The sequence below is a fragment of the Cyprinus carpio genome, chromosome B20 (genome assembly GCF_018340385.1).
Source record: "Cyprinus carpio isolate SPL01 chromosome B20, ASM1834038v1, whole genome shotgun sequence".
NCBI lineage: Eukaryota > Metazoa > Chordata > Actinopteri > Cypriniformes > Cyprinidae > Cyprinus > Cyprinus carpio.
In genome coordinates this window covers 30,332,603-30,359,598 of record NC_056616.1, presented here as the reverse complement: position 1 = coordinate 30,359,598, position 26,996 = coordinate 30,332,603, and the positions used below count along the sequence as shown (strand labels likewise).

Here is a 26,996-nt window from a genome sequence, read left to right as displayed (position 1 = left end):
CTTCCGTTTTTGTTTGTTGTTTAATATCGCCAATCCCCTCTCATGGTGGCTGGGCTTTGCACGCCCTGGAATTCCATTTCTTCTCTCAGTCTTTGAATTGTTTTTGTGCTGTTGTTTTTTTGCAATCACGTCCTGCCTCTCACATCCGAGAGCAGTAAGTAGTCAAAAAAGACAGACAGACTAAACAAAAAAATACAATAAATAAAACAACAAACATCATAAAAATCTAAAAAAAAAAGTATATATATATATATATATATATATATATATATATATATATATATATATATATATATATACATATACATAATTCTATATAAATCTCTGTAAAAATGCCATATTCGCTATTGACTGTCAAGGAAAAACTGAAATACAAAGACACAAGGTGAAGCACGGAAAGAGCTCCGTTCACAGGAAATGATGTCATAACATGGAGGAGTCAAACCTTTCAGAAGAAGAGAGAGAACATCTCCCATCTCCAAGAAATTACTCAGTATATTTCTGTACATTTTTTTTTCAAAATTGCCCCTTTGGTTTAAATACCGTTGGATTATTTTATTTATTTATTTTGCAAAAAAATTTAAATAATTTGCAAAATGAACTGTATTATGTCTAATTAAATATACAATGCTTTTTGGGGTGATATTTTTATGGAATTATTGTGAATATCACTACAATAATGCTTTACATTAAAAGAACCATCTAGAGGGTTTATAATAAGTTGACATGATCCAGAGAATTTAAATGACAGATCCATGTGGTAAATGAATGAATTATGAAATAACTATTTATAAACCAACCCTGAGTGATTTAATGATGGTATTTTCATGTGATACATTATACAGATGCTTTAAACTTTCTGTGAAACTCCGCACAGAAAATATCTGGTCTGGACTGTGTTGTGAAAGAAAGTAGGCAAATTTAAGGTTTAAAGTTATCCATGTTTTGTTGGGTAGACAGCCTATAGACCTCAACAGCTAGAACATTTGTTGCGATAACAACAAAAATGACATCACAGTATTTTCGGCGTTGACTCTGGGATTTGATTTGGTCCATTAGACCAGCTTTCTCATTCCTGCATAATGCATAGATTTAATATAGACGCTTTAGTTGAACATGTAGAGATTGTACTTTAGTAAATATTCTGGTCCACATTTCATTTGTTAAATAAAAAGCACTTACTGTACTCTTGGAAGCGGCTCTTTTCATAACTGGAAATATGGAGCGGTTTTCCAGCTCTAATCTTTGGTGACTTGAGACTTGATTATAAGCGTGAAGTAGGGCGGAACGCTTTCACTGACTTGGAAACAATATTCATTGTAGTTCTGAATTGTCAGGATAACAGGTTTCTTTCTGGTTTCACACTGGTGCTTCATGTGTGATGCAGTAACACAGAACGTGCTTCAACATCATCTCCATCTGTGAAAACAACTACAATGAGTGTTAGGTGTACATTCCAAACCAGAAAACTAGAATTTAGTAACATTAAATACAAAAATAAAAAATTGTACAGCAAATGTCTTTCTTGTCCCATTTCTCCCTTGAAACCACATTTTAGTGCCATTATATTTATTAGTGGTTTGCAAGAAATGCTGCTATATATGTTGCATTCATCACATGATCCATTGTTGTTCCAGATACTGATGTTCACTTGCCTCTCTGCCCAAAGTTTTTTTGCCATTCTGTGAATGAGAGAAGTAGTTCGACAATCTGGGAGCATAAATTGACCCTAAGACAGTTGCCATATCTTTTCAAACGCCAAAGATTTTCTTTCATTGAGTTCTGTATTCCATTGACTGTGTTCGACAGGTGTCTGTGTCTGAAGTACCACTGCATATTTCACCAGTAACAGTGTTGAGGACTTTTCTGATGTTTTTGGCGCTGTGCTAGTCTGCCTTTCATGTGTTTGTATGCCATACTTCAAACAAAGAAAAATGGGGGGAAAAAAGAATTACAAAGCAAAACGAAGCCAATCTCTCTCAGACTCTAAATGTTTCTCTGTGTTGGACTCTATATTCTCTGTAGATGTGTTTTCATGCCATGGTGTTACAGTGTTTCTGAAGACCGGGTTTGTTTTTGAATATCTCGCTTGTACGTCATCTCTCCTGATTAACTAATTAAATTATATTTGTACAATGTGTATTTTTCTCTGCAGTACTGTATTTCCCTGAATAGATATCCTTTCTTATTTTTAATCATCAATTATTAAAAAATTATTTTTATATATGCTTTGAGGAGGATGTAGTTTGAGCTTACTTGTCTTCATATCTTTGTTTTCTGTTTGGAATTGATCTGTTTGTTTATGCCATCATTGACAGAACAGGGTGATTTCTGAATTCAACACGCGTGAGTGAGCTTTTACCTTGAAATTGCCACATATAAGTGTGGTTCATTTTAAAAATGCCATCCTTTTGATTTTGTGTGTTGGAAAATACATTTTGGACCCCGACATGGTTGATACAATTCAAAACCAAAAATTGTTTTATCAAGATGTTGGCTCATGTACTCATGAGATATTTCCAGGAAATATTTGATGTCCTAGGTTGCTGTTTTGTCATTGTCAATCGATAAAGTATCCAATCCGCCGTGTTGAACTGTAATGCTGTAAATGTCAGTAATAAGTGTTCTAACTCCAGCAGAATTTATTGATCACAGCCTCAGTTCATTCATGACTGTTTCAGAGAGGTTTTCAGACTCACTCTTGATGTGAACCTGGTTGTTTGCCTTTTGTTATCTATCATGACTAAGGAGAAAAAAGTTCTTGTTGCTTTCTTGGCTTAAATTTAATTTAATTTAATTTATTCATTTTGTAATGTTTCATGTTGACTTTAAGTGAATTGTTTTATTTGTCTCAGACAGAACATTCTTACCTGAAATATTACACTTTTAACATGCAGAAGAGCCTCGTTCATTTCTGTCCTGAATATAACCGTTATCAGTGGGTTGCAGTATTTTCTCATTGTAGCCAATTTCTTGTACAGTTTTATGCAAATTTCACATTGGATGTTTATGACTATCTGCTGCCACAAACAATTTAGAATTTCTGTAGATAGAAATTACTGTGCAATGGAAAATAAATGATTTAAAAAATCTTTCCTGTGTTGTCTGGCTAATGGTTCCTGATCAGAATAGTTTGCAAAACTCCAATTTTATTAAACATGTAAAGTGGGAACAAAAGATTTATTTATTTCAATTTGTATTCTTTATAAAGACCTTTAAGAAGAGCATACTTATTTGCCAGTGTGTTGGCTGTGATTGGTTGGATGTTGCCTAACCACGCCCACTACAATGATGTCACGTCAGGCAAATTACATGATTATCACAATCATATACCCATCTGGTATATATATATATATATATATATATATATATATATATATATATATATATATATATATATATATATATATATATATTTTTTTTTTTTTTATTATTTTTTATTGTGACTGCTTCCTTCTTTGTTGACTAATGTTCTTATTAATTAAATTATTAATGACTGTTACATTCTGCTGAATTATAAAGGGACGCATAAGGGAACTTATCTGACTCACTTCTGTTAAACTCACCCTTATTGATCATGGAGGTGTACTATGATTAATACTGATACAGTATCTCAAAACAGTGAGAAGATATGAAAAGGATGCTGTTATACTATTAAAGACCACAAGGAGGGGTAGTAAGACAAGGAAAAATGTTGATCAAACTGCATTGAGGCACGACTCTGGATAAGCTGAAGGCCTAAATCAGGTTTAATATGAAAACAACAAAATGAAAAACTTTTTAACAAAAATCACCCCTAGAGCATAAATATTTCTTAGTTTGAAGAAGCACACAATTATAATAGTATGCATTTTGTATTTGTATGAACATATTGGGGTGAATTCAGGTCGATTGGGACACCTTTTGAGGAGTGTCCTGAATTCAATTTAATACTATGAATATGAAATATTTTTTCCAGTTGCCAACTACTATATTAAAACAGGTGATAATTTAGTATAATTTTTATAATATTTAGGCTGCTGAATTAGCTTAAAATTATGTTTTTTTATTTTTAGTTTAGTTTAGTCGGCCTAATTTTGTTGCGTGCTTTTGTCATTTTTAATAGGTTATTTAGGCTATATTTAACTTTACATTCAAGTTTAGTAATTCTAGTTCTTCAGCCTAAACTTATTTAGCCTATTTCCGTTTGTACAATAACATTTTTCATTTTCGTTTATAGTTTTTTTACGTTTAAGTTTTTTCTTCTAATTTTATTTTTAGCATGCAAAATACTAACATCTTTATATGATGTGAACATTAGCTTTTTTCTAGGCCAAATATATATTTTTCCCAATTTTAAGGCAGGGGGCATCATAAGACTGTAGCATAAAGTGAAAAGCGCGTGCAGCAGCGCTTCCGATTTAAATCCTCTTCCAGCAGCAGAAAGGAGACACGCGCTCCCGCGCAGCACGCACACAGCAGACAGACAGCAGCCTGCCGTTAACCGCAACATTTACCTTCCTCGGCTTTGCCAAAAATTAAAAGTCACAAAGTTTCGGATTTTTAAGAAGCGCCATGCCAGGGTTTCGTTTACCCCAAACTCTGACAAACTGACAGTTTTCACAGCGCTTGCCTATATTCAAACCGTGTCTCCTCACCAACCGTCGCCTCGCTGAGGAAAACCGATCTTTCTCGTGCGCCGCCAACGCGATTACGCTGCTCAGCAAATAGTGGCAAGAAGTCTGAAACCACATGTGCTCGTCTCCAAACCGGAGAGACGCGGTTACATTTGTCTTCAGAGAAGAAAAAGAGTTGGCTTTAAGCCGTACTGACAGACACAAGGGAAGGAAGGACGGTCTCGTGAGAGCGCTGGAGAAGAGCATTGGAAATTAACGCGGTGCGTAATATTCACGTTTCTTCTTGGCACTACTGCGCGAACAGTTGAAATAAACGAGGGGAAAATGTAGTCTTTGTGGATGGTTATCAGTACAGCCACTTTAGACGCTAACCATTACCGGTGAATGGCTCTTTAAACACGGTGAAGGGGGGCGGTAACGTTAGTTGTGGAGTATACGGCAATGCCAAGTTGAAGGGTCTCGACATTGTCAGTATTAATAAACGCTGAAGTGCCCAGCACCGTCTGTTTAACATTTTTGGGCTCGTGGATATTTTCTAAACATCCCCTGCTATCAAAAAGTGGAGAGAAATGCTGAATGAAGATGACATTTTGACTGGGATATTCACGTAAACCGCTGGCACACGCGCTGTCAGTCACCTGCTCACAAAGGTAAACGCACCTTTACTTAAATACCGTTGAAAATGATGACCAGTGGACCCAACATCGTCTATGAATGGCTGAAAACCCTTCAGCTGTGTCAGTATGTCGAGGCTTTTGTGGATAACGGGTACGACGACTTGGAAGTTTGCAAACAAATCGGAGACCCGGACTTGGATGCCATCGGTGTGTTCATTCCGCACCACCGCCAGCGGATTCACGATGCCGTGCAAAGGTTAAAAGATCATGATAAGGAGACGGCCACCGGGCTTTATTTCACTCTGGAGCCGATGCCCTCGGTCTCACCTATATACACGAGTCGCATGGTAGAGCAATGCGAGTCTAGGCTGCGGGGCTCCAGGTCATGGACTGAGCAGAGCAGTGATAGAGCGGCGCGCAGTGTGGGGTACATGGGGGCGTCCAGGAATCTGACGCTGGGCAACCGCAAGGAGCTGGAAGTCTACCCAAAGCTGAAGCTGAAGATCATGATCAGGGATAAACTCATTAGGGACGGGATAAATCTTGCCAAGCAGCCATACTCTAATAAGGTGAGTTGCTGTGTTTACTTTTTGTCCCGCGTCGGTATAAACCACGTGGCGTGCCCTTGAATCAGAAATTTGGATTGTAAACAGCCTCAGTTCGAAACACAAGCTCAGTATAAGGATAAAACCTGGGATTTATGTCATTAGAAGGAGAAGGTAACAGTATAGGACCATATGGCTGGGATGCATGGATCTGGAGGTTTGATGACTGGAAATTTGCCTTAATCTGGTTTTCAATATATGATCAGTAGCCTACTGATCAATTTTAGACGCACTCCGTTTCTAATGGCTTTCTGGGATCAGTAGGTCAGCTAGAATTGATTGGCCTGTGCAGGAAAGGCCTGTGCAGGAAATGCCCTCACACTGCATTCATCCAACATTCAACATTGGATAATTCAAACCTGACCCATCTCCTTATTTGTGTGTGTTTGAGCACTGAGGCTGGAAGTTCAAGGTGGATACAGAATCAAAGGAGAGAGAGCGCCTCAGAGAAGTTAGGTGAATGTTGCAACCTTGTATTAGATTGAGTGTTCATTACACTTTATTATAGATATTTAATGTGGGGGATTTGTTAGAGGTATCACTGGGATTTAGATGTACAACAACTTAATGCTCTCAGATGATCCCTGGCCTTTAAAAATAGGTGTTTGAGTGTGCACCACAGTTTCCCCTTTGGAAAAAAAAAGCATATTTCTTGTGATTTATAGTTCCCAGCAGCTGGGTAGTAAAATGACTAAATGAATTTCCAGAAAACTGCACAGCATTAGAAGCTGTGTGATTCTTCCTCTCTTGATCTGTTTATTGGAATGGATTGTTGGAGATGTGCATTGTTTTTGAGGATTGTACAGATGGTTTGCTGCATTCAACCATCTGTACTTAGAAGGTAAGGTTTGCTTTGGTTTAATATCTTGAATCAGAATTGGATTGGTTCATGAATGTTGATGACATCAGTTATTATGAGGTCACAGAATGCATGGACATCCTGATTAGTCAAGACAAGACAGTAATAACTATGACAGCATATGGATATTTGAAATCAGAACAGGTCAAATCTTACTTCCTTAAAGGGGTTTATTCACCCAAAAATTAAAATTCTGTCATTCACTACTCACCCACATGTCGTACCAAATCTGTGTGACTTTCTTTCTTTTTTGGAACTAAAAAGAAGATATTTTGAATGTTGCTGAGGTCCAAAGAGCATTGGATCCCATTGACTTGGAGACAGTTTTCAGGAGACAGTTTTCAGTGTCTATGTTTCTCAGAAGGAAGGAGTATTAAATGATGTTCTATTTTTGGCAAATTATGATGGCCATTTTTTTTTCATTTAATGAAATGATCATTGATTGCTTCATAAATTGTCAGAAAAAGTCCACAACTTTAAATTAGTCCGCATTGTTCTAGTCTTGTGTAGCCAGAACTTCAGACTGATGGCAGAAGGTCTGGGAACTTTGGCCACTTTGAAAAGCCAAGGACTGCCCAAGAGGCCATATGACTGACAGGTATAACAACCAATCATGTTTCGCTTTGTGCCGTGTCATGTTTAGGGGCGTGGAAATGTCCCCACAATAACAGAACAGTGTCTAAAACTTTTGGATGTATTTTAAGGAGTCTATGCAAACTTTACATATTTCATTTACTTTTGGAAATCCAGCATTTAGTTCACTCTAAGTGCTTTTTGTGACAGCTTTCTTCTTCCATGAGGGGTTTTGGCATTATGGCATCTTTGTTTCCAGGTGGAACTTTAAAGAACGTGATGCATACTACTTGCGGAAATCAAATAGAATTTGACCAATCAGATGGCGACTTCAAAACTCCTGAAGTGTTTCCAATTTGTCCTGCCATATGCGTCAGATGTTCAGGAAAACGTTTCAATGTTTAGCATTGTTCACACCAGTTTGCATTGCTTTTTATGCTTTGCTGTTGCCATCTAGTGGTAAGGCATGCTGACCGTACCCCATACTTCAGGGATAGGCAACTTCGGTCCTGTAGGGCCACTGTCCTGCAGAGTTTAGCTCAAACCCTAATTAATACACACCTGAACAGGGCAATCAGTGTTTTCGGGATTACTAGATAGATACAGGCAGGTGAGTTTTTATGAGGGCTGAAGCTAAACTCTGCAGGATAGTGGCCCTCCAGGACCAGAGTTGCCTATCCCTGCCATACTTAGATCACTCAATTTTCACTTTTGTTGAAGTGGTGTAGTGTAAGGTTTGGGTATAGGGTTGGAGAAAGTCTTTTGAAGAAACAGACCAAAATTGTCCTTATTCATTGGTGATGTTTCCCTCCAGAGAGCTGTTACTGTAACCACATCATTGTGCTTGTTTGGGTTTACTGTAGATTGTCTTCTAATTTTAGCAAGCTTCTGATCCTCACAAGTCAACCCAAGCATTTAAAAGGCTCATTTGATTCAGTCTGTTCAGAAATGTCCTTGTATGTGTCTGTTTACTTAGAAATAAGCTCACAGCATATGGTCCCTCAGGCACTCAATGAACATATGCTTGAACAGCACAGTTGTGTGGAGTGTTCAATTCATTGTTGATTTATGATACAACAATATATTACGGTGTGAAATTATGAAAGTAATTGTCACGTTTTTAGTTCCCATGTGATTGAGTTGAAAAGCATGTAGTGCTGATGTTTTATGTCAAAGCTTTATTGCTGTGGTAGATCTGTATACTGCTCCTGTGAGGTTTCAGTAGGCTAAAATAAACTTAATCGGTGATGATCTATTTGTGTTACTCTCAAGATTGGATTTCGCCATAGGGGTGGAACACTCATGTCTGATTTAAAGTATTAGCTTGATGGCTTTTCAAGTTCATATCAACCTCATGAGTGCTTAGCCACTGTATATGGTCATTGTGTGAAGTGGATTGTGGGAAACTGTTGTAGATATTTTGTGTCTGAAATGCGTGTTGCAGTGGAAAGATTTACTTGTCCTTGTTGAAAAATCCGTGGTTTGATGATAATCTTCTGTAAATTATTCCCATTGAAACTCTGCATTAGCTTTCCTCACCTCTCACTTTGACTATTTATCCACAAATAGATTACAGTAGTTTTAATGGCTTGTGCAGCAGTGGTCGTTTTGTTTATAGCTGATCTTTGAAAAATGTCTGCTAGCAGCTCTTAATAGATCCTTTGACAGGCTGTGGAATGTCGTCCCCTCACACGCCAGACCATAATCCTTTTCATGACGCCACAAATGACCTTAGGGGGAGCAATAAATACCCATAATGCTTTTCCTTCACTACAGCAGAGGTTTATTTATTTAATGATGTCTTATCAGTTTTACTGACCAGGGCTCGACAGTGGAGCATTTCACTCTAATTTGCGACTAAAAATAGATGTGTATGAACTGGAAAAATTTATTTAGGAGAATGAGTGCGAATAAAATGTATTGAACATCCTAACTTGTACAATAGCCTATAAACAAATGTATTAATTTCTTCAATTTATTTGTGGAAAAACAGTGATGCATCCTCATGATTATTGAACTTTAAAAAGGTGACAATTTAATGTAAATAGCACAGATGAGAAGACAGAAGAAGTGAAGCTGACACGCTGAATGAAAGGGCACATTCGGCGCTAGAGGGCGCTGATGGAGGCAGAAATGCAGCCGTTACCCCGGTAACCCTTTAAACAAAGCAGCTGCTACTTTCTGTTTCAAACCATCATTTAGATATTTATATTAGCTTTAGTTTTCACCATAGCACCAAATAATTCATACTTAAAGACCTAAAACATGGCCGTTCGTTATTATGTTCACTAACACTTAACAGGTTCCATTAACATTAGTTAACATGAAAATAACAATGACTGTATTTATTAATCTTAGTTCATGTTAATTTCAACTTTCAACAATACATTATAAAAAGCAAAAGTTGTCTGCTAATATTATTTAATGGAGTTAACATGAACCACACATAGTTGTATTTTTAATAATCAGCGGTAAACACATAATATTAACTCTGCAAACAATTAGCTATTTCACATTGTTAGTTAGTTAACCTGTTTTAACTAAAGTTAACTAATGGGAACTTATTGTAAAGTGTTACCTATTGTTCGTTCGTTCATTTGAACTTTGATCTTTGCACTCTAATCTTGAAATGCTTGTTTACTTTATAGTTTTTACTTACTTTATAAGGTTATTTAACCTGTTTGGGGGACAACACTTGTTTTTTTTTTTACTTTCTAAGTTATATATTGTGATAAAACAATATACTGTGATAAAAGCTTCAATGACAATGTGAAAATTTGATATTGTAACATACCTAATGTTCATACAATTTAATAGGACTATAAAAATTACATAATTAGCCTGTAAATAGAGTCTGAGGAATTTTTTTTTAAATCATTGTGTATTTTCTGTGTTCTGATAAATGAAATAATTTTGTTTGTAAATGTCTCTTTTATATCCTCTTATTAAGCTAAAACACATAATTTGAAAAATTTGCATTGCGCCCCTAAATTTTTTTTAATGTGCTTCTAAATTTGTCAATTTAGGAGCACATTGCTCCTTGGGAAAAAAGTAAGCGTCTAGCCCTGCTGACATGATAGATCCGTTAATAACACACAGACATAAATGCACCAATGTTGGCCCATGGTCTATATATTTCACTATTTTGTTGGAAAAAGTAGGTTTGTTCTGTACCTGCCATCAGGTTCATGCTGACTGCCTATATAGCTTACATGGCCTGTCTCAAACTGAGCTCTCTGCATGGAGATAACATAGGGGTTCACATCATTTTTTTGTCCAGTGAGAAAATGTTACAGAGGTATTGTAAAAAACCAACATCACACTGCCTCTTATTTTGAATGCCCTTTCCTATCCACATCTCAAAAAATAGCAATTTGTCATTTAAAGACTCTCCGTTTCTGTGTGTTTTCTGCAGAAGCATCATGCCCATTCCAATCGAGCCAACTAGATTTTAGACGCAATCATTTTTTCTATATGCATATTATTGATATTTTGCATCTGGTCATGTTTTACTGCCACTAGCACACCTCAAAAATGACATAGATATCACCCCGTTTTTCTCCAGATAATATTGTTGCTTTCAAGGCAAGCTATGTTGGGATGGCTTCTATATGGTGCACAGAAATAGAAAAGGTTCAGAGATGCATAGGGAAATGTGATTGTAGGGCTTGTATATGGCAGCTTTAAATTATTTGATTGCATTTTGTATTCATTGTATTGAGTTTGATTCTGTAAGTGTCAGCATTTCCATTTTATTTTAATGGAACTCATAACTCTGAAATCAGATTTCGTTAAACAGGCTTCAGATTCCCCTCTATTCGCCCACAGACCTCCCACAATGCTGTTCACTTCCATTAGACCGCTCAGTCAGTTTTTATACTTGGCTTTGCGTTGAACTTCAGTCAGTGTGACTTCCCCTCTCTTCGCAACAGACCTCCCACAATTTCAGCCATGGACAGAACGTAATTGTCGGATTACCAATATGGATTTTTACATTAACAGAAATACTGACAAATTGATACTTAGAGGTTTGCAGTCAATTGTGTTTGCACTGTCTGTAATTTGGTGAGACAGAAGAATAGTGCTTGATAAATAGTGCACAAAAGATGAAAGATAATATATACATGTTGTTGGAAAACAGCTAAATTTATAAATGTACATCTGCAAATACACTAGCTACATTTTTACATCAATCAGTTGAAATTGGTGCTCTGTTTCTCCACATGAAAGGCACTAAAATCAAGCAAGCAATTTTGAGCATAAATGAGCTCAGGATAGTTAACATAGCATGAGCTGTTCTATAAAAGATTATAACTTTATCAGGGCTCCAGACTAATATTTGAGAGCAGTAGCACCAGCGGCACTAACTTCTACAGATGGTGGCGCCAGGAGCAGATTTAGTAGCACTGGGGGTGGTGTGTGGGGGTATTCAAAATAAAGATAATTTCAAAATTACTATTGTTTTGTATTAATAAGTGCAGTTACTAATAGCGTTGCATGTTCATTTCTTGTTTATTGTTTATACGGATTTGAGAGAAAGGCCCTGTGTCCACCAAAGCTTTTTTCCCTGCGGCTAGCGTATTTTTTCAGTTGTTCTCAATGGGAGCACCGCGTTTTTTTAAAACACCAGGAGCGTGCCGAGGGCCTGAGCATCTTTTTCGCACTGAGCGCTGAGTGTTCAGGCTTTTTTTTTTCTCCCCCCCCCTCGCTCATAGTTGAAGAATGTTCAACTTTGGATAAAACGCTGCGCTCATCACTGTCACTTTCTAGTCAGCTAACCAATCAGAGTGCAGGAGGGGCAGGGCAAATTCCACACCGATCAACAGTCACAACTGTCATTTTGTTACAACGACGTGTCAACAAGCGCATCAACGGAAAAAAATGGAGGAGAAAATAATATTGCTGGTTTCTGAGCATTCAGAGCATTTTAGTCAGAAACAAATTATCTACCAAATCAGATATAAGTAACAGTTTAGCGGATATTCCGAACATAGCAACCAAAGTGTCTCAACTGAAAAAAAACGATGCGCCACAAAAAGCGCTCACAGGTGAGCATATAAAGCAGAGCACCTCGTGTTTTCAGCTGGCTAAAAACGCTTTGGTGGACACAGGGCCTAAAGCACTATGCTTGAGTTATGATGCATACAAAATTTACTGTTATTAACCCTCTGGAGTCAACTAACGTGAATACGCGTTTAGTGGCATATTCTCCTGATAAGACCGAAAAGAACTTAAATTACGCTTTCAGTTTTGATTGTACAGATAAGAGCAATACATCAATCGAATCTGTGAAGGGTCTACTTTTATTTGTATGCACACACAATAACAACAAAACTTTGTGCATTTATAAAATAAAGAAAACAAACAGTGCGCTGTCTGCCGCCTTGGTTCTGCGTGATCTTCATTTAGAAACGCGTTATTAAAATGAACTGTAACTCCGCAAATACTCAACAAAGAGACATGAGAGATAGGTCTATAGAAAGCTTGACATGTCTACTTTTAAACTGAGCAAGTCTTATCAAAAACAAATATTCTGTGATAAAGTAATCCATAAGAAAACAACTGATGTCCAGTCTTTCAAGTCTCCCTTCATTATATCTAATGCGACCACGTCCACGTGCCGAGCTTGCTAATGATATTACAATCATCTACATGAAGTTTGTGGCAGGTAAACACCCACTTCACAGCAAACAAAGCAGCGAGACTGTACTTCACGTTTTTTAAATGTTACTGTTCGCTTCGTGCTGAGAAGAATAAGACAATAATTCACCTCAATAAGACCACTGAGAGAAATAAGATTTGGATTACCTCAGAAAGAAGAATGTGGCTTGACTCAGCAGAGATCATAAACATGAGTAAGTCTTTTTATTATTAATCTACTTGTATAAGTTTTCATTATGCGGGCCTTTGTCTTCTTAGGTGTGAATCACACATATATTCATGGTCAATCACACCTACTCGCATATGCCCTTTCGAAACAAAAAGTGTCTTAGAAAATTTAAATCAATCTATTGTTTTCTGTGAGCGCGTAAACGAGATGATTTTCACATCATTTTGAAGCAAAGATTCTAGGCTACAAGGTCCATGTTTGACAGTCTTGTGAACAAATGTTCTCTAGGTGTTTTATGACCTTATTTCAGTGACTTAAAAATTGTAGTTTTTCATTTAACCACGCATAAACATTGTTTTCTCAACACAATCATGTACATACATGCTATTTACATATTATTGTAGCCCAGTTTGTACTAGACTAGTATTAGACTTTAGCCATCTATATGTTTATAAGCAACTGAAAAAAAGCACAAAAGTAAGGGGATGTCAAAACTTCACCAGGCCCCCAAAACCCCTTAGACCCCAGAAGGTTAACAATAGTAACAGGTGCAAAATCTACTTTTTATATACAGAAAATTTATATATTCCAGTCTTATTAAATGTACCATTATTCTTTTAGCATGTGGAACTTAAAAAAAATTGACTCTTTCAACAGTTGAAACAAAATACCTTCTGATGGTCATTCATGTTTATTTCATGCTATAACGAGGAAAGAAATGTTCGGTTCTCATGCCACTTGGACTGAGGAGCTACAGTAATCTGTCACAACACATTGAAGAGATATAAAATGGTATTTATTGTTTGAATTTTTTTTGTATGTTTCATACCTAAAGTAACCTGCTGTGTCAGTTTTCTTTTTGGTCCGTGAAGTATTTTTCACTGTGTGAGAACATGTGTTGTGAGAGCACTATGGCTTGTTGGACACATCAACAGTAACGAAGGCTTTGCAAAGGGTCAGTTGGTCAATTGCAGCCTCCTTGAGTTTTCTTTATTTGCATCATTTTGCTTAACTGCTCAATTGTTTGTTGATTTTTAGTCAAATTGGCCTCAAATACTGGTTGTTGTTGTAAGAGTGCAAGTTTATGATGACACTGCAAATCAGCATGTGCCGGAATGACAATCTGTCAATACACTAAAATAACCCACCATACTGTATATCCCAATGGGCATAGCTGCATGTACTGTTTACAACAGCTGCATGTAATATGGCTGTAGAACTACACCATATGGCACAAACACATTTATGTCTTGTGTTAACAATGAATCTCCAAGCATCATATAACATGTCAAAGAATGGCCCAACTGGGAGTGTTTTTGTGTTGGTGAACATTAAGTTATTAATTAATGCAGCACACATAGACACACAAAAGAAGAAAATGAGTAAAGTGCATGCAAATAAATAAAATGACAGAAGAAGTGTTTTGAGAATAAGTGCATAAGAAACTACACTTTCTCTTAGTGCTCTTGCTGTTTGTTAAAACCATTACGTTCAGTTGATTACTCTACCGTTAATGTGACTTTTACAGCATGAGAGTGCCGTGAGATGAAAGGTAGAGAGGCCGCTTTTCTTTCTCCATTATTGCAGAAAATTCTTCCCACCTGTTTTGGAATTCTTTGAGACTTCCTTATGTTTCCATGGTGACATTTACATAAACACATTCCACCAAAGAGAGGAAAATGGGAGTTGATGGCATCTAATTACCTGTGATTTATAACGCTCTTTGACAGGGTCTGCACAGGACACATTTATTCAGTTTTAATCCCTATTATACTGTTAAGGTCCACATTAAGGTATGTGTGCAGGTGTGCATGCTTGTCTGCTCACTGAGTTTTTTTTTTTAGTTTTTTTTTTTTTTAATACTGCAAGTTGAATTCTAAATCCATATGTGCCTTTTCTTTGATTTTTGACAAGAGCGATGATGACTGCTGATTTTCAGACAGATTCTGTTCAGCGTACAGAAAACGAGGGAGGACAGATGAAATAGGATGGGGATGTCGGTTGCCATGGCAACATTCAGTGGTAGTTTTTTGTACTGGGATTGTGAAGGGACGGTTGTTTGTGGTTTTAAACAATCCAGCAATTTCTACTTGTATCATTATATTGGTGATATTATCATTTCCCAGAATTTTTGCATTAAAATGATTTTCTACATTTTTGTTTTAGTTTTTACATTTAGTTTTGGTGTTTTATGAATGGTTGAGCAGGGTCTGTGGTGCTGTTTGCTTGTGTGCATCTCTGCATGTCTCTGTTTGTGTGATTAGCTTGGGTGCTCACTTTAGTTCTTACTGACTGCCGAAGGAGAAAGTGCGCAAAGTGTTCACGTGCACACACACACACACACACACACACACAGACAGACACAGTCCCATAGGCATATTTTTCCTCCATACTATGGCGAGTACGCTTAAGGGAAAAAAATAGCATTTTTTGTCTGTGTACTAAAAAGCACAATTCGGCTTATTCTGTTTTTCAACTGACATGCAAATTGACCAACCACAGTTGGTTTTGTTTTTGCATCCTGTTTAGGGGTGTGTCTTTATATTGTTCCACAATATTAGACTGGATGAAAATGAAATAATAGTTGTGGAAAAATGTGTGTCATTAAATATTGATGGTTTTGCAGGCATATATCAGAAAGTAGAGCACAATAGGACAGTTCTGCTTATAGATATCTAATTTACTGTCTATTAAATGTCTCAATCAAATCCAGTTTAGTTGCTCTTCCAAAGCTCTCATTGTCAATTTGGTACCTTTTTAACACTGTTTCGATTCTTTGCAGAAAGATAATATTCAGCAGTGATCTTCAGCTTAGTGATGAGCTGATGGAAAATGATTTCTCGAAATCCACATGTAAAGGCCAATACACTGAGGCACCAAAGAAATATTTAATGTAAATGTCAGGCAGTGAATCATCAGTCTGTTGGTCTGATGATCTCAGTTTGTACAACAGCGAGTCCTTCTCACTGAAGAGGAAAAAAAGCTTTCAGGCTTCTGAACAGCTTTATAGCCCCTAACCTTTCCTGTCAAATTCTCCAAACTTGCAGTAACAGTTGGTCGTTTGGACTAAAGCATTTGTTTTGTGTCTCTGCCCCTGGCCGTGTTTCTACAGATGGAGCCAATGAAATCGGGGAAATAAATGATTTCGCCAGTAATTAAATCAGAATGATTTTATTTAAAGCATCATTTACCTTCTACTTGATTATTTAATATGTCATTACGCGCTGCTTCTGTGCTTCCATTCTTCTCAGGCGCCTGGCCATCAGCCCTGCATCCACGAGACGTGACCTTGTTCTTCATAGAAGAGAAAATTTACATTTCAATATGCATGAAGTAGCAACTAAACAAAATCTGTAATTGTAATTAGGGGATGGTAATCAGAGCTATCTAATGACAGGGGTTGGGAAAGGACAGTCAACAAATGACAATCATTTTAGGGCAAATGCATGGCAATAGTAAAGTGGGACATTCAAGGGTTGATTTACATATCCAAATACCTGCACATATCCAAATATAGATCATTTACATGTCTAGGTATCTATCCTATCTGTAAAAAGTGACAAAGGGCTTTATTCAAATCAATTATGTATCAGAAATGCACCAGAAAAAAAAATATATCTGAGTAAAATATTTTTTGACATGTATGGTGTCACCGGCCTTATTCACTGTGATTGATTGTCCAAGAAAAATGCACATGTTCTTTAAAGAGCCAGAGGTTATAACTGAATTGAAGCCAAAGCCATTTGCTGTTTCGAGCAAAAATTGCCTTTGGTGTGTGTTAGATGCCTTAGACATGATGGAAATGGAATGAAAGGTCAGAGGTTGTAACATTAACAACACATTCAGTCAGATTCAGATTTGTACAGTGCTATTGCTTTGTGTCACAGATGTGATTTAAATCTGTGTTGGCAATGTTTCATTGTTTAATGATGTGTTGGAGGAAAAGCCAGTCACAGTAGTTTGATGGTTTTTGGTGAGAAACTTTAGGACGTAAATGCTCATAAAGGACAGTTCTGGCTTTTGAGCTGCTGCTTTGTTACTCGTCAAGGCAGGGCTTCACGCTTACCTTTTTCCCAAGGAGCACATGTGCTCCTAAGATGAAAAATTTAGGAGCACATGTAAATTTTTCACATTTTGTGTTTTAGCTTAATAATGGTTCAGTAGAGAAGTTTACAAACACAATTATTTAATTTATCAGAATAGTACAAAAAGTACACAAGGTTTTTAAATTACTTTGCTTCAAACTATTTAATAGGCTAATTATGTACAGTCATGGCCAAAAGTTTTAGCAGTGACACAATTTTTGTGTTTTGCAAAGTTTGCTGCTTAAGCTGTTGTGGTGTTCATTCACATTGTTTCTAGATTATTGTGTAGAGTGATCAGATGCATTTTTAAATAATTGACCAGCTAACATTAATTGATTAATCATATCAGCAGCACATTTGAAAGTGTGAATGAGTACTAGTGAATGAGTCAAGTGAAATCACTATCATACTAATTAGATTATAAGAGCAGACTGATTGCTATAAAAGGAGGGAAGAAGCGCTTCCAATCATTGTGTTCTTGTTGGCAATAGTTACCTCCAAAGAAACACGTGCAGCCATCAAAACTTTGCATCAAAATGTCCTCACATGCAAGGAAATTGCTACAAAGAATATTGCACCTGAAAGAACCATTTACCGGATCATCAAGAACTTAAAGGAGAGTGGTTCGACTGCAGTGAAAAAGTTTTTCAGTTCAATTCAAGTTTATTTGTATAGCACTTTTCACTATACAAATCCTTGCAAAGCAACTTTAAAGAAAATTAAGTTTCTACAATATATTTAGTAATAGCTTATCAGTGGTGACTGTCAATTAATGTACTTATGGCAGAAATGTACGAAAAAAGTCTTCAGGACGTCCCAGAGTGTCCAGCAAGTGCCAGGACCGTCTCCTCCTGAGGAGTCAGCTACAGAATTGTGTCTCCACCAGTGCAGAGCTTGCTCAGGAATGGCAGCAGGATGGTGTGAGAGCTTCTGCACGCACGGTGATGCAAAGACTTTTGGACAACAGCCTGGTGTCAAGAAGGGCAGCAAAGAAGCCACTTCTCTCCAAGAAAAACATCAAGGACAGACTGAAATTCTGCAGGAAGTACAAGGCTTGTACAGCAGAAGACTGGAAGAAAAGGTGAACACTACCATGAGTTCTGTGTTGTGCCAACTGTAGGCATGTTTCCATTACAGATTTGCGTAAAACTTTAGCGATATTTTATAAATGTCGATAAAAAAGTATTGCGAAATGACGGCGTTACCATTAACCAATGTAATGTGACTAAAACGTAACCTTTTTCCTCTCGCATTGTCATGGCAAAGGATTTTGGTGGGATTTTGATGGATTTTGGCTATATTTATTCAGAAACACAATGGAATAAACACAGGCATTGACTAGAGTGGTCACAATCAGCTTCAGTGACCATATCAGAGCCACGTAGGAAGTGTTTCTTGGAGGTTTTAGTACACTGAAGAATATGACTTTTTACATAGGCCATGTGACCTGTAAATGCGAAAAACATTTCCATTGCAGTTTTTCGAATTATTCATTTTTTGCGTTGCCTGAAAAACCACCTCATGCGAGCGTAAAAACTTTTTTGCAATATATTGGCGTTTTTTGTGAAATTGATTCATTTTCATTAGGCATATTTTCATGAAATTGATTCATTTTCATTAGGCGTATTTTCGATTCGCAATTTCTATTTGTGCAATTTGAAGGGTAATGGAAATATTTTCGATTCGCAATTTCTATTTGTGCAATTTGAAGGGTAATGGAAACACAGCAACTGTGAAATCACAATATCCGGAAGAAGCTTGCTATTCTATTACTGCCATGAATAAAGAATGGTATCAAAACATCCTGCAAGAGGGACTTCTTCCAACGATCCATGAGCAATTTGGTGATGATCCGTGCATTTTGCAGCATGATGAGCATCATGTCACAAAGTGATAAAGAAGTGGCTTGGCTTGAAGATCATTACATTGAAATTTTGGATCCGCGGCTAGGCAACTCCCCAGATCTCAATCCCATAGAGAACCTGTGGTCAGTCCTCAAGTGGAAAAGCAAAAGCCCACAACTTGTGATCAACTCCGAGAACTAATAAGGCAAGAATCGATTGCCATCAGTCATTATTTGGCCCAGAAGCCAAAATCCAGCATGCAAGAGCGAATTGCAGAGGATATGAAGAACAAGGGTCAACGCTGTAAATATTGACTCATTATATATATATTTTTTTCACCAATAAAAGCCTTTAAAACTTATATGCTTTTCATTGCTTTTCAGTGCACCATAGAAACGTGGAAAAATAATCTACAAATACTGAAGCAGCAAACTTTGTAAAACTAAATTTGTCACTGCCAAAACATTTGGCCATGACTGTAATTAATTATAGTCCTATCAAATTGTATATACATTAGGTATGTGACCGTATCAAATTTTCACAATAGTCATTGAAGGTTTTATCACAGTATATGTTTTTATCACCATATACAATTTCCAATTACAATTTTCTTTTTAACATCCGCTGATGCTCCACTCAGGGCTTCCGTAGTTCCGAATGGGTTCAATCCTCCCCCCGCGCGTTTGGCATAGAGACATGCTCCCTACAAAATGAACAAGACAGCGGCAGCACAAGCACACCTGCCAAAAAGCAACCTACAGCAGTATTACTCGTTGCGCAGCTCGTCAAGCTTTACTTTGTGGCTCGCATGGCAGTAAATAATACAGTGATATGATCATGTATTCAATACATTAAAAACAAGCAGGGCTATAACATAATAACCCATTAAAAAACACATCATGTCTACTCCGGACATGAGTGGTGCGATCTGACAGAAGACAATATAACCCAGTGATGTTGTCTACACTGGATGCAGCGCGATGCGACACGATCCCCATCAGTAAACTGATGCCTCGTTCTATTTATGTCGAAATGTACTGACACTACGTTCAGATGATTTGCAACTGTAGTGTGGTGTCATCAAGTTTAGACCGACAGACCGGCACAGCAGGCCGCAGCACGACAACTCTCGCATCCGGTGTAGACACGGTTAGATGGTGTCTGCTCTATTACAAATAATTTATATTTAAAAAAATTAAATTTTTTAAAAAAAACAGCGGCATTACAAGATAGAAATATAGACTAGAAAATATATTTACACTTGCTCTGTCCTACGTCCATGACACTGACTGCGGAGTTGCAAGTTTTAATCTTAACCGCTCTTATCGCTGAGTGTGCACTTGGATGGTTAGATGCATAATTGGCTAGTGTGTGTATGTGTGTATGTGTGTGTGTGTATATTATATATATATATATATATATATATATATATATATATATATATATATATATATATATTATATATATATATATATATATATATATATATATATATATATATTTAAACACACTTAAGGTCTTTCCAGCATTAAGGTAGTCCTGCTTTTTTTTTAATGATCTTTTCTGTTACAAAATGGTAAATGATAAAGAATGATAGCCCCTTTTGTATTGCATTGCATTGCATATCAGGGATGACAGATTGATAAAAAGACATGCTATTTATGACTGAAACTTTGATGTAAAAGTGGCTCTCTGATTGACTTTGCCCTATCAGTGCAGCTCCCGTGAAAAAAAAATAGTGAAGACCACTGACAGTCTTACAAACATTTACAAACTATATCCGGTATGATAAGAATGTTGTGTTACATTTTATGTTATGTTATGTTACATTTTCACTGTTTACAATGGCAGGGCCTGCCATCTTGTCTTTTTGGCTTGTTGTTTCTGATTGCACTTTAACCCCAAAGGGGAAATCCAGATTGCCCAGCCCTATGTGTTTGTAATTGTTTTATTGTGAAACTTTTTGTGCTGCCATTTTGGTCAGGACTCCCTAGAAGAAGATTTTGCATCTCAATGGGGCTATCCTGGTAAAATAAAGGATAAATAAAATAAATTTGTTAGTTCATGTTAGCTTCATTAAAGGGGTATGTGACGTTGCCAAAAAACATTATTTTGTGTATTTGGTATAATGAAATGTTTATGCGGTTTAAGGTTTTTATTGTTGCTTATCTATGCCCTGCCTTTCTGAAACAATTAGTTCAAAAATCATATGAGGCTGTATCGCTTTTTTTCCATATATAAATTTAAGAAATCAATACATTTGTTATAGGCTACCATGTAAGTTAGGATGTTTAATACATTTTATTTGCACTCATGCTCCTAAATACATTTTCCAGTTCGCACACATCTAGTTTTAGTCGCAAATGCGAGTGAAATGCTCGCACTGTCGAGCCCTGCAAAGTCACCATAATGGAGGCATTTTCATAACATGATGTGGTTGTTGCATCAGTTATACTGATCAACTCCTTTCACCAAATGACTGCTGCTTATAATAAACATGACCAGGGTTGACTTTTGTATGGTTACATTGTAAGGAATGATTGAAGATGATTATTGTAATTTAAAGTGAATCAATTTAGTGGAGAAACAATTCCTTGATTACATTAGGACTGGATTGATTGGCAGTATAATTTCATTAGAAATCATTTTGGTTGTTTGCAAGCTGTATGTTGTTCTTGTGATGCTCTTTACTCTGAGCTAGTAACAGGATGTGTGTGTCGTGTCGTGTCGTGTCGTGACTTGACCCTGGACCACAAAACTGTCGATGGAGTATATTTTTAGCAATAGCCAAAACATTTATCAAAATTATCGATTTTTCTTTTATGCCAAAAATCATTAGGATATAAAGTAAATGTCATGTTCCATGAAAATATTTAGTAAATTTCCTACCGTGAATATATCAAACTTAATTTTTGATTAGTAATATGCATTCATTTGGACAACTTTAAAGGCAATTTTTTCAGTATTTAGATTTTTTTTGCACCCTCAGATTCCAGATTTTCAAATAGTTGTATTGTCGGCCAAATATTGTCCGATCGTAATAAGCCATACATCATGATGATGTATAAATCTGGTTTTGTGGACCAGGGTCACATTTATTATTTCTGCAATGTCTTTAGCTGTGGCCGAAATCGCCCACCACTCGTTCACCCATTCACTAATCCTGTATGGAAGTTGAGTGGACTATATCAGAAAGGAGTGAACAAATAAGTGAATGGATTCTTCACTTTTGAATGGTAGTGTGCCTATTCTTTTCCCCTCAATCTCTCCTATTTGTTTGTAAAGGTGCAGATAAGGACTATTTAGTTCCTGTTCTCTAGTGTGAACTACTCCTCCTTTTCCAAGTGCCACACGATCTCAGACATGGTGCTTTGGTGTTTAAGGTTAAGAATGTGATTATTAGCATAGACATAGACACACAGCACATAGACACAGTAAGCACAATGCATTTAGACGCAAAACAACACTGTAATGTATTTTTCTAAATTCAGATGGTTTGGTCGGTCATATTTTAGAAGAAAATGACTCATCCCTTCTGTTGGTATTTTCCACTTTACTCAGTTGGCCTGTTATTAGAGGTGTTTGCTCTGTCTGTTCTTGCCTTAGCTGAGTCATCCGTTAAAATGCTGATATTTTGGTATCAGTGATCAAATATTTGCTCTGGCTCCTAAGTGCAATACCTTTTCTGCCTCATATACACCCAATCAATTACATTAATGAGAGATACAATTAGGGCTGCAATTAATCAAAATTAAATAGCAAAGGCAATAAATCACGATTAGGCAGAAGCTGCGATTATCATGCGTATCTTTCAGTGAAGCACAGTTCTGTGATCAGCAGTGAATCTCCATCTGAAGGCCAGAGGGTGCTCTCGTGCGGAAACTCCAAATACGCATTGCAAAAGAAACCCAGGAAATCCCTATAGAGGTTGCTGAATAAAAAGAAGATTTAACTGCTTTCATTAATTCAACATGACTAATAAACACATGACTATGACAATATATGGTTTATCTGAGTTTGTCTTGGCAAGGGGCGATGGTTATTTGTGGCAGTCAACAATGGATATTGTGGTGGGCCGCCACAAATAAATCAATGTATGGGAAACCCTGACATACCCTGTATCAGGGCTTAGAATACTATGAAATACAGTATGTTGCATGCCTTATTCTGTGTAAGAAGCCACATCATCTCACAGATTATTTCAAACACGACTGACGTTATGAAGTGAGTTTGGAGTAAAAACATGTTATTAAATGTAGTATTTTCACGTAGTTCACTGACAAGCTATCCAAACAACTTTGCAGAACAATTTCATAATCGTGTGATTAAATCGTCTGCAATTCTGAACGCGATTTTGCGTAACTTTACAGTGAACTATGGCTCTGTGTAGTAAATGCTGCTCCATCTGAAAGCACGTGCTGGAGATTTACTACTAATCACAGAACCAGCTTTACTGACGAGATGCACATGACAGTCTCATTTGATTAATCGTGCAGCCCTAGATACAATCATTGCAATTCAGGGAAAATTAAACCTGTCAGCAGCTTCAGGTCAAAGCCGTAACAAGAATATTTAGTTCATTAGTGCTAGAGACAACATGTCTTACCCAAGGGTGTGTAAACCAATCTGAAACTAAGATTCCAAAATCCACCAGGAGAATCAAAATAAGTTTAAGCAAGGTTTTACCTGGTATGATTTAAACCGAACAATCCAAAAACCATATAAATGTAAACTGGTGAAACAGTAACCCTTAATATAGTGGCTGTAAGATTTGAGTTAAACAAGTTTATTGCTGATTTTGATATATGATATTTCTGTAAGCATTCAAGTAGATAAGAGTTGTATATACCTATTACCTTATATGGAAAATAGCTGCTCCATGACGTTACCAAGAAGACATTCGAGTCACTGGACTTGTTTGAAAGGGACTCGAAGAAACAGCCAAATAGATGCCGTTAGGCTGTCTTGTTAGCATAGATTTGCTGCGGTTCTGTCTTGCTGTGACTCTGTCAAAGAGGTTAATTGAGTTGAGCACAGAGGAGGTCAGAGGTTTGGGCTGCATTTGGTGTGAAATTAGATAAGCATAGTTCACCCACGCACATAATATACACAGCGCTCGGACCCAAGCTTGTTTTATTTATTTGCTAATAACAACTGACACTCAGAGCAACAGCGCATCTGTTCACATCTTCCTACCACTTTCTCTATTTCTTTCTCATCTACTTCGATTGTGTGTGTGTGTGTGTGTGTGTGTGTGTGTGTGTTTCTTCCTGTCTGTTCCACTGACACACATTTAGAGCTGATGTGTTGTCACAGATATCTTCCCCTGGTATATTTCCATCATCTGGTATTGCTTGTTTTATGTCATTTTTCTGCTGTTACATTGTACTGCAACTGTTTTCTTCTGGACTGAGGTCACTCCATCACCATTTTAATATCAATTTATCTCTTTGATTTCGCTTATGACTTTTGGAAAACAAGGTAAACAGATTTCTACATGCCTTGAGACCTGTATCATATTTTCATAACAGCAGGACTGTTGTTTTGTAATTCTCTGTAATAAATGAAGTATGCTCGCAAATGGCATAATGCACTAATGTAAATATTACATTTGTAGATTTGGCATGCAAATGACCAACTCAATTTGATGTAGGGCAGTCATCCTTGAGGGGCTTTTGAATAGCACAGTGGCATGTACGAACTGATTAACAAACAGCTAAGCACCATTAGGCTTTTTTCCTAATAAAATAAAGAATGTGAAGCCTTCAGACAAAATGATTGCAAGGAATGTGTTGCTTGCATGAATGTGTATGTGATTTAGGTGTGATTAATGTGTTGGATGGTACGTTCTCATTAATGCTTTGAAGATGATATTCTGCTTACTGTCTAAATGAAGATGAGTATGCTATGTACAGAGTGGGTCGTCCAAAATAATCAGCAAGGCTTAGAATAGAGGATATGTGTGTTGTCGTGGAATGATCATCGCCTTCTCACGTCAGCGCCACCTTACAGTCAGACTCAGACCAGGATAGGAATGTGTGCAGCACCAGGACCCCTGCTCTGACTTGGTACTAGGGATAAGCTTGTTTTCATATTTTCATGTTGTGATTAATTGCTAATGATTTTATCACAGTATACGGTATAATCACGATATTGGGATTTAGTTGCAAAAAAGTGTTGTCATAATACAGTATAACAGGTTTAATAACTTTTTTTCTATAACATTTAAATGCAATAAAGAATACACAAAAATGTATAAAGTAAAAATTTGTATACAGATTAAAGTGCATAAGCAACCCTCTACATTGTGAGTAAATCACTTGCATATGCAACTAAATTTTACTCTGGGCGACTAATTGATGTCTATCGTTAGCCATTGGCTAATATATTCTTAGATTTTACTTGCCAGTGTGTGAGTTCGAGGCTATTATAAGTTTAGTATATATATATTTTCACTCGCTAAACACTGACTGAGTGCTTCAGAGTTTCGCTCTCCATCAAGCGATCTGTACTTTTTCAGTTCATCTCAATGAATATGCAGCGCACCTTAAACTCGTGTGAAGGCGCACGACTCGCCGTCGCTTTGCTGATAGCGCTGTTTCTCACACATGCAACGAGAGAGAGGAAACAAGGCATTTGTTGCATCCAGTGGGGACATAATTACGGATTGTAATGACTTATACTGTCTTTTTACTTGTTGTGTTGCGTTGTGTTGCATATCGCGCCACGTAATCAAACAACAAAGCACTACTCTACACTGCTCAAAACTCAAAACTGAATCGTCAGTGGCAGATTCTTTAAATATGAAAACGTACTTACAGGCTGTGAGTCAGAAGCACCAGACTGTCCTTGCAAAGTTGGAATTTCCCCACTTTATAGAAACAACCTTTGTGCGAAGGAATTGTAGTCTACTCTCCCAGGTTCAGGAATAAGTCCTCTGAATATTTGGGTTGAACTGTTCTGGAACAATGTTGTAAATACAACTTAACCACTGATTTTTAGTTGTGTCCACTTTTGGAAGACCAAACAAAGTAGTCTCACTTTCACAATGAAACACAGCGTCTCCACGACATGGCGGAGGCGGCAGCAACAATACTACAGCGAGAATCAAAGTCAAAGTCTTTCTTTGCGTAAACATTTAGGCAGTGTAATGCAAATCTTCCCACACAGTGACGTAGATGTGGGGGCATGTTTAAATGAGGCATTTTAGGAGGGCGTGGAGAAGTCTTAATTTTTATAAAGAATATCTCTTTGGGTTTGAGACTTTAGTCTTTGCAACTTTAGAGATCTTATCTATGCACGACCAGCTTGTAACACTCAAAAAAGGAAGGAAAACTTGAAATTGCATCATATGTCCCCTTTAAAATGTAAAAAAAGTTTGAAAATAGAATATTAAGTCTAAATATTTAAGTACTTGCTGCTGTGATGAACACCACTGTGAATACAAAAATCTGAATGGGTATTTAATCTATTTAAATACGTTTTAAAAAGTAGGCAGCTGCTTTATTTATGGAGTTTCCATGGTAATTCCTGCAGTTTAGTGCCATCTGCTGTCAGAATGTGCACTTTATCCAGAGCGTCTCTCATGCGCTGTGCCATGGGCTTCTCATCTGTGCTTGTATACATGTGTGTGTATGCGTCTTTCACGCATACAGCTCTGTTGTCCATTTTAACCAATTGATGGGAAAAATATTCTTAATGCATTCAAAAAATCGGAATAATTTATAATAAATAATTATTCACGTTATTTTGAAGTGCCCACGATAACAATATAGTGCATATTCATTACCGTGGGTCTGTGATATATTGCATTACCGATACCGGCACACGTCTACTTGGTACAAATGCTCTCTACACGTCCCTGACCTTCGCTCTGTCCAAGTTCCATTTTCTCATTTAATTTTTATTCTGTTTTATTTAAAACAAACCATCTGGTTTATTTGTGTCTTTACTCACCTTGTCACAGT

General features: G+C 37.0%; 1 protein-coding gene across 1 annotated transcript in view; it reads left to right on the top strand.

Moving 5' to 3' along the window:
* Positions 1-4,790: 4,790 nt before the first annotated feature.
* The window catches only part of LOC109112634 (SAM and SH3 domain-containing protein 1-like), a 219,606-nt gene continuing 197,400 nt past the window's right edge, over positions 4,791-26,996 (top strand). The window contains 1 exon segment of the mRNA XM_042746617.1: positions 4,791-5,802. Coding sequence (XP_042602551.1) covers positions 5,299-5,802 — 504 coding nt within the window. The 5' untranslated portion in view covers positions 4,791-5,298.